The 9,076-nt window shown below is 52.8% G+C and overlaps 1 protein-coding gene across 1 annotated transcript; it reads left to right on the top strand.

Moving 5' to 3' along the window:
- The first annotated feature begins 21 nt into the window (after positions 1-21).
- Positions 22-7,750, top strand: SWI5 (SWI5 homologous recombination repair protein). The gene is made up of 5 exons (XM_040962744.1): positions 22-233; positions 527-575; positions 4,024-4,145; positions 5,094-5,188; positions 7,436-7,750. The coding sequence occupies exons 1-5, from the start codon at positions 22-24 to the stop codon at positions 7,498-7,500; spliced, it is 543 nt and encodes a 180-aa protein (XP_040818678.1). The 3' UTR covers positions 7,501-7,750.
- The last annotated feature ends 1,326 nt before the right edge of the window (positions 7,751-9,076 follow it).

Raw genomic sequence — 9,076 nt, 5'->3', positions numbered from 1 at the left:
TGGGCATCTCGAGGCTTCAAAATGGAAGCTGCGCGCGCATCCCGAGAGTTGGGCCCCGCCCCCTCAGGACAGAGCTGCGCGCGCAGCTTTCAGGGCTCGCTGGTTCATGGCGTTTACCATAGAATCCTAGGGACCTGGCGGACCGCAAAGGCCGCTATTAGGCCCCTCGCCCTGGACCCACCTTCGTTGAAGACGCCCCCTAACCGGGGACCTCGGACTCCAGGACTCAGGAGGTGGGCGGGGGGACGCACGGCAGGGGGAAATTGTATCACTTCACAGTCCTTTTCTGACTCCTCCCATGTCCTTTCAGAAAACACCTCAAGGACCCCCTGAAAAGTCCTTTTAGACAGTCCCCGTTTCACAGCCACCCCTTCCTCGAAGGTCCCGCTCTGACCACGGAACCGTATCTGCCCCTTCCGGGGGGAGCACTCCTGAGTCCCATCTCCTGGCGCGCCCCCTCCGGCCCCGTCTTCTCGCAGCGAGCTCTGGGAGGCTCATCAGCCTCTTCCCCACGATTCCTCTCCAGGACTGAAGCAGGACCCAGCCGAAGCTGCCGCGGGGCCTTCCGGTCTCCGGTAAGTAGCCTGCAGCTCCCGACCCGGGAGTGTGGCCCTTAGCGCCCCCGGACCTTTGTGTTCCGACCTGTGTGTCCCCCCCGCATCCTGTGAGGATGTCTGGGCCGGCACCCCGAGTGTACTTGTACCCCGCCACACTCACGTCCTTTCCTAGCCCACCTCCACCCCAGCAGCAGTCCACTTGGCGACTCCCCATCTTCATGACGGGGGGAGGGAGGGGGCCCTCCCCATCTTGTCCCTGCACCCCCGGGGCTCTTGACCGCCCCCCGCTGCTGGTTTCTGTTCTCTCGCAGCCCAGCTCCTGTAGGTACCTCTGGCAGCACCCCCAAGCTCAGTCTCCTCTCACCCCCTCCCATCCCCACTCTCAATTACATCCTGAAAGACTTTGGAAAACAGCTGCCCCAACCAGCCACTTGGGGTAAGTGTGTGTCGGCAGGACCTGCTCTCCAAGAGCCACAAGCTAAAGAGCGTGAACAGGCACGAAACACCCCAAAACCAAATCCTCAACAGTAGGAGTTAAGTTCTCCAAGGGGGAGAAGGGGAACCTGGGCAAGAAGGGCTCCCCGGGGTAGTGGGACCAAAAGCCAGACTGGTAGGTAAGTTGCAGGCAGCCCTGGAGACCTGGTGGAAGCGCGGGACTGCTTTTGTTGCTGCGGGAGAGGGCTTTGGTACTGCATTGGCTCAGAGAAATACAGCAGCCATGCTCTCTAAACTTCCTGCTGCGTTGGACTCTGCATAACAGTATTTCTTTCTTGTTTGATTTTGAAAACAATTGCACACACACACACATACACACTTCATGGATCTGCATTGTGGCCTAGCAGGTTAAGCCCCAGCATCCCATTTGAGTCCCAGCTGCTCAACTTCTGATTCAGCCCTGACCTTTTTGTTTTTTTTTTTTAAAAAGAGATTTATTTATTTTTATTGGAAAGGCAGATATACAGAGAGGAGGAGAGAGAGAAGAAAATCTTCTGTCTGATGGTTCACTCCCCAACTCACCACAACGGCCAGTGCTGTGCCGATCCAAAGCCAGGCGCTTCCTCCAGGTCTCCCACACAGGTGCAGGGTCCCAAGGCTTTGGGCCACAGGCAGGGAGCTGGATGGGAAGTAGGGCTGCCGGGATTAGAACCAGTGCCTATATGGGCTCCCAGGAGTACAAGGCAAGGACTTTAGCCACTAGACTACCATGCTAGATTCCTGACCTTTCTTTTCTTTAAAAGATAGGCCCAGGTCTTTCCTCTAGCACTTGACCCTTCACACCCTAATCAAATATGTAAAAAGTATAAAACATAAAATTTATACAAATAAAAGAAAAATAAAAATAAGCCCAGGACTGACTGTTGCAGTCTCTCTGTAACTCCAAAGCCAGGACTCAGGAGCTTCTTCTGGGTCCCCCATGGGTGTAGGAATCTAAGGATTTGTTCCATCCTCTGCTGCTTTCCCAGGTCATAAGCAGGAAACTTCCTGGATGGCATGCTGGCACTGTAGGCGCTGTAGGCCTGAGCACCACCACACTGGCAGGCCTCTTAACGCTTTTCTGATAGCAACAGATGGAGCTGCTTTTGATTTTTTTTTTTTTTATGTTTTATTTAATTAGTGTCCTGGTTGCTCCACTTCCCATCCAGTTCCCTGCTTGTGACCTGGGAAAGAAGTAGAGGACGGCCCCAAACCATGGGACCCTGCACCTGAGTGGGAGACCTGGAAGAAGCTCCTGCCTCCTGGATTCGGATCAACTGCTCAGCTCCTGCCATTGCGTCCACTTGGGGAGTGAACCAGAGGACAGAAGATCTTTATATCTGCTTCTCTCTGTATAGATGCCTTCTCAATAAAAAGAAGTAAAGTCTTTAAAAAAATATTCATTTTTTAATATTCATTTTAATAATATTCATCTTTTTAAAGGTTTATTTATTTTTACTGGAAAGTCATATATACATAGGAGAGAAGACACAGAGAGGAAGATCTTCTGTCTGCTGATTCACTCCCCCAAGTGGCTGCGACAGCCAATCGGAAGCCAGGAGCCTCCTGTCTCCCATGCAGATGCAGGGTCCCAAGGCTTGGGGCCGTCCTTGACTGCTTTCCCAGGCCACAAGCAGGGAGCTGGGCGGGGTTGGAGCAGTCCAGATATAAACTGAAGCTTATATGAGATGCCACCCTTGCAGGCTGAGGACTGGCCAGTTGAACCATTGCAACTGTCCTGATGTTAAGATTCTAATATTTAGTGTGTCAAGTGGGAAGAAACGCCATAAAACTTCAGGGCAAGGGGATCGTAATATTTGAGGTGTTAACATTTTGGATAAGGTGGTTGGGGTGGCCTTTCCGATTGGCTGCTGTGGGACTAGAGCTTTAGTGGTGGTCCCTGAGGAAGCAACCCAGGTGTTGGGTGTTGTCCTTGATGTCTTGTTTACTGCTGCAGCCTATGCCAGTGCCTAGCAGACTGCTCACTTGCTGTTTGCTGAATGACTAGTTGCAAGCCATGGACCTAAGAACAGACCATTCCGGCCTCAGTGTCTCCTTGTCTCACCTGCAGACCGATCATTCCGCATCCACATGGTGAAGACTGACTGTGCACATAGCTGCTGGAGGTGGGAAGGGCAGAAGCGAGCTGTAGCCCTGGGGCACAGGGTTTTGTTACCTTCTGACATTATGAACCCAGTGACATTATAAAGCCCCTGGAGCAGATTACCTGGAGTCAGACTGGAGGCTAGGGCAGGCCCAATGGTTATGATTGGGTTTGGCTGAGAGACAGGAAAATCCCAAATAACAGGGGCATAGTCAACAGAGGGCCCGGCAAGATAGCTTAGTGGTTAAGGTTCTCACCTTGAGTGCACCAGGATCCCATATGGGCAACCAGTTCCCATCCAGCTCCCTGCTTGTGGCCTGGGAAAGCAGTCGAGAACAGCCCAAAGCCTTGGGATCCTGCAGCTGTGGGAGACCCAGAGGAGGTTCCTGGCTCCTGGCTTTGGGTCGGCACAGCACTGGCTGTTGTGGTCACTTGGGGAATGAACCATCGGACAGAGGATCTTCCTCTCGGTCTCTCCTCCTCTCTGTATATCTGCCTTCGCAATAAAAATAAATAAACCTTAAAAAAAAAAAAGTTGTCAGGGACCCAAGCCTCCATCTTTTCCCAACACATCTTCAACACATGACTTCTGCCAACCTCATCCAAGATGGCTGCTCCTCTCCACATTTCACATTCTAGCCGGCTGGAAAGCGGAAGGCCAGGGAAAGGCCAGCCCTCACCCAGAAGGACAGTTCCCAGATATTGTTGCTTGAGTTCCACTTGCCAGGGCCACGCTACAGACCAAGGGAAGCTGGGAAGTGTAGCGTTACTCTGAAGGTTGGGGGCCCTATTACTAAGCAGAAGCAAGTACCCACTGCCAGGCTTCATGCAAGTTCTGTATTGTGGGCAGCTGGTCAGCTTGGCCAGTGACTTTTTTCTGCCACCCAGCGACCATCCTCGAAGACTGCCCAGGCAGATGGGGTCACCGAGGACTCTCTGCTCCTTGACATTGAGAAGCTAAAGGAGAAGAGGGAGCTGCTGGACAAGGAGATCTCCCAGTTAATTTCTGAGTAAGTGTTCCTGGGGTTCTCAGCATGGCTAAGGTGGCTTGCTCTTTTTTAAAAGATTTATTTATTTTTATTGGAAAGGCAGATTTACAGAGAGGAGACACAGAAAGAAAGATCTTCCATTTGTTGGTTCACTTCCTAAATGGCTGCAACCGCTGGATCTGAGCTGAAGCCAGGAGCCAGGAGCTTTTTCTGGGTGTCCCACACAGGTGCAGGGTCCCATATCTTTGTTCCTTCCTCCACTGTTATCCCAGGCCACAGGCAAGGAGCTGGACGGGAAGGATGCAGCCGGGACACAAACCGGGGCCCGTATGGGATCTCAGCATTTGCAAGGGGAGGATTAGCCAATTGAGCCATTGTGCCAGCTACTAAGGTAGCTTTCAACAAGTGCCAGCACAACCAACATGCAGCTCAGCCTAGGAACAGGACTGTGCTGTTGATAGGGTTCAGGACATTTCCACAAGCTCCTGCCCACAGAGGGTCACAGGCTGGGCAGGGCCTAGCACCAAGACTGGAAAGGATTGAAGGCTTCCTCTCCCCAGTCTCTCGGGGCCACATCCCCTCCCTCTGCTTCTGGCTGCACGTAGACTCCATTCTCTTCATGCCACTGAGGTTTTCCGTGTGCGGAGAGAGCTGGTTGTCTCGAATCCCTCGCTATAGCCACCTACAGAGACCAAGCAGGCTTTGGGAGTTGGTGGCTGCTTGGATCATGTGCTTATCCTACGAGTCTCCAGCTGTGGCCAGGAGACATGGGGGGCTATGCCATGCCTGCCTGGGGGTTCTTCTGTCCATTTGGCAGGAGTGATCCCCTGCCCTGCTCTAGGTGTAATGAGGGTGGAGCCCATATTGCCACCGGAGCATCCCCAGGGCCTCGTTGAGCCTTTAGGCAGAGTTCTCATCTCTTCCAGAGCCTGGCTCCTCACAGCTTAACCTCTCCATCCCTCATCCTAGTGGCTACAGTGTGGACGAACTGGAGGACCACATCTCCCAGCTCCATGAGTACAATGACATCAAGGATGTAGGGCAGATGCTGCTGGGCAAGCTAGGTGAGCCTGAGTCCCGAGGGGCCCCAGGGCTTAGGGGTCATGTTGCTGCCCTCTAGTGGGTTGGACTTGGCTCTGGGGCTTCCTAACTTGCCAACCTTCCCACCCTTCTCAGCTGACCTGTTCCTGGAATTCACCAACCCTTCTTCTCATTGCTTCTGCTCTCCCCAGCCACCAGCGAAGCAGCAGTATAGCTCCTGCCTCAGTGTCTGGGTTTTTCCCCCAAATAAAGAGCCTGCTTTGGGGCTGAAGACAGATTTGAGTGGGACTTGGCCGCCTGTTAGACCATAGTGCAGGGTTGGCTCAGACTGACAGAGATGCTCTCTGTGCCTCTAGGGGCCAACTGACTGATGCAGAAAGGGTGGCTTAAAGGAGAATTTCCTTCTTTGAACAGAATTTTGCCATCTGAGGGCTTTAGCCAAGGCTCAGACACCTGTTTGTCTCCGCTGGCTGACCATGGTGCTGGCCTGAGGTTGAGGAACTGGGCAGAAGTTCTTCAGCCTCTCCAGTCCCATCCACCCACAGGGTGGCGATCTTCTGCCCAGCCAGCTCCAGCCTTTCTCAGTTTCATTAGAGGATGGGCCCTAAGGGCTTGGGGGCAGGGAGGTAAAAACAGGGAGATAGAAATGGAGGAAGTGGAGCCCCTGGCGCCAAGGCCTAGAAGTTAAAGTCCTTGCCTTGAACACGCCTGGGATCTCATATGGGCACCGGTTCTAATCCTGGCAGCTGCACTTCCCATCCAGCTCCCTGCTTGTGGCCTGGGAAAGCAGTCGAGGACAGCCCAAAGCTCTCCTCCTCTCTGTATATCTGACTTTCCAATAAAAAAAAAAAAAAAAAGAAAGAAAGAAATGGAGGAAGTGGAAGTTCAGAGCTCTAGAGAACAAAGGAGCTTTACCTGCAGCCCAGCAGTGTCAGCTCTTGGTGGGTAAAACCCAGTTGAGTCATCCCTTTCCATGAACTGGAGCTGGTGGGCCTCTCCCTTTCAGAGCTCCTGTCCTGAGCCAAGCCCTCTCAGGGTGCTGGGGAAGCTGCGGTGAGTCAGGTGCTTTAAGATTTATTTTTATTGTAAAGTCAGATATACAGAGAGGAAGATCTTCCATCCAATGATTCACTCCGCAAGTGGCTGCAACAGCCAGAGCTGAGCTGATCCAAAGCCCGGAGCGTACAGCCTCTTCCAGGTCTCCCACACCAGTGTAGGGTCCCAAGGCTTTGGGCTGTTCTCGACTGCTTTTCCAGGCCACAAGCAGCAAGCTTGATGGGAAGCGGGGCTGCTGGGATTAGAACCGGTGCCCATATGGGATCCCAGGAGTGCAAGGCGAGGACTTTAACCGCTAGGCTGCTGCACCCGGTCTCAGTCAGGCGCTTGACACTGTTCCCACGTGGCTTCCCTCTAGCATTCGGGTAGAAACGCTGATGAATAAGCAAATGAGTACAGCTGGTTCATTATCAAATGTGGCACATGAAGGGAAGTACATAGTTGGCAGGAGAGCTGAGGGAGGAACAGGTAGCCCTTGAGAGCCAACTAAGGTGGTCAGAGGAGGCTTTGAGAAATCTCCCTGCGAGAGGAAGGGGCATCCACATTATGGGGGCTGTGGGGTGAGGCTGCTGCTTGGGCCCTGCTACCCTGACAGGTGTACAACGAGTGTGGGAGATGATGAGTTCACATTTTAAACCAATGACTGTGGCTACCGTATGTGCTGCAGGAATTCTAAAGGGGCTCCGTCTAAAGGTGACTCGGTCTAGCCTAAAGACTCCAGGTCCCACGCTCCAGGTACCTGGATTCCAGACCTTCTTCTAGATCCTTCCTCTCAACTCCTTGCTAATGCAGGCTCTGGTGGGCAGTAGTGATGGTCACCAGCAAGGGACATCGGAATTGAGCCATTTTGAGTTCCCGGCTCCTTACTTTGGTGCAACACAGCCTGGGACCATTGAGGAATCTGGGGAGTAAGCTGCAGGATAAGACCTGCCTTGCGAATAAATAAAGCCTAAAAATAACTACTGGGTGAGGGTTCACGGAGTTCTCGCAATGCCGGTGTTGTGCACAGTAGCTGGAAGCTGGGCCAGCTCAGGAGCCAGTGTTTAGTGTGGGGTGAGCAAACCAGAACAAAGGGGAGAGGCCTGCAAGGAACAGGAGGGTGATGACTGGCCAGTCAGGGGTTCTGGTGCGAATTCAGAGGTGTGAGTTGCAGGTGGCCCAGGGCTTCGGCCGGCCGCCTCCCTCGCTGCTTAGTCCTCCTTCTTGTCTTTCAGCTGTGATCCGAGGTGTCACCACCAAAGAGTTATACCCGGAATTTGGCCTGGACGTGAATGATTGAGCAAGGGTCACTGCGCCGTGTCCGCTGCCCCACAGGCACAGCGAGAGCCCACCCAGGGCACCTGTGAGGGTTCCAGGGAGAAAATGCCAGAAGACTTCTGAAGAGCCCAGGTGGAGGCAAGAAGCAGCCTCGAGAAAAAGGGGCAAGGGCAAAGGGAGATGTTCCCCGCTCTGGGGCTCCTGAAAAGCCGGTGGTGCCTGTGCCCAGATATGTGTGGTGATGGTCAGTAAATGGAGCCGTGTCTGTGTGACTCTGTACACGGATCTTTCTGTTTGGTGATAAAACAGTAACAAAGGGGGCAGGGAGAGAGAGACTGAGACTGCTTGCAAGTGCGAGACCTTGTATCCCCTGTCTCGGTGATTGAAAGTATACTGTGGGGAATTGGTGTTCTCATTTTTTTTTTTAAGATTTATTTAGTTTTTATTGGAAAGGCAGATATACAGAGAGGAGGAGAGACAGAGAGGAAGATCTTCTGTCCGCTGATTCACTCCCCAAGCAGCTGCAATGGCCAGAGCTGTACTGATGATCAGGAGCCAGGAGCTTCTTCTGTGTCTCCCACGCAAGTGCAGGGTCCCAAGGCTTTGGGCCGTCCTCGACTGCTTTCCCGGGCCACAGGCAGGGAGCTGGATGGGAAGTAGGGCTGCTGGGATTGGAACCAGCAACCATTTAGGACACCAGCGCATTCAAGGTGAGGACTTTAGCCGCAGAGCTTTCACACTGCGTTCTCATCTCACAGATGAGGAAACAGGTAGAGTGACTTGCCCAGGGTGTGTCAGCCGGTAAGTGGCAATGCGGGGGTTTAGTCCAAGCCTGCCTCTGCAGCTTAGGTTTGCAGGAGTGCCTGTGTGACAACTGGGAGTGAGCAAGATCCCAGTTTTGTTTCAGGGTATCAGCACTCCATTCTTGGAAAAAAAAAAAAAAAAGCTTAGACGTAACGATTTCTTCTAAACGCAAAAAAAAAGCTTAGACATAACGATTTCTTCTAAATGCGAGCCACCTTGATTCCATGCGCAATTCCTTTCCCAGGATTGCCTCTCCTAAGTCATGTGCAACTTCCTCAGACCTGTCAAGCTAGCTCTGCCTGCCTGCAGCTCGCTCAAGCTTTAGTTTTCTCCTGTATTTCCTTCTTCCCATTAAGGAGCACTCTAACCAGTCTACATTAGGACAAAACTTTTATTTTTTATTGGAAAGGCAGATGTACAGAGAGGCAAGACAGAGAGGAAGGTCTTCCGTCTGATGGTTCACTCCCCGAGCGGACACAAAAGCCAGAGCTGAACCAATCCGAAGCCAGGAGCCAGGAGCTTCCTCCAGGTCTCCCATGTGGGGGCAGGATCCCAAGGCCTTGGACCATCCTCGACTGCTTTCCCAGGCCACAAGCAGGGAGGTGGATGAGAAGCAGGGCTACCGGGATTAGAACTGGCGCCCATATGGGATCCCGGGCGTGCAAGGCGAGGACTTAACCACTTGCGCCACCGTGCCGGGCCCCGAGAACTGCTCAGTTTTCACACACATTCTTTTGTTTTTGTTCCCAATCTCTGGTAAAGCTGAGGGGAGAAAAGCTGTTTCTAAGGGAAAA

The sequence above is a fragment of the Ochotona curzoniae genome, unplaced genomic scaffold, assembly GCF_017591425.1.
Source record: "Ochotona curzoniae isolate NIBS_2020 unplaced genomic scaffold, NIBS_Ocur_1.0 scaffold_3208, whole genome shotgun sequence".
In the NCBI taxonomy this organism is placed as follows: domain Eukaryota; kingdom Metazoa; phylum Chordata; class Mammalia; order Lagomorpha; family Ochotonidae; genus Ochotona; species Ochotona curzoniae.
The sequence above is the reverse complement of the archived record's forward strand: the minus strand, read 5'-3'. Positions and strand labels throughout refer to the sequence as shown.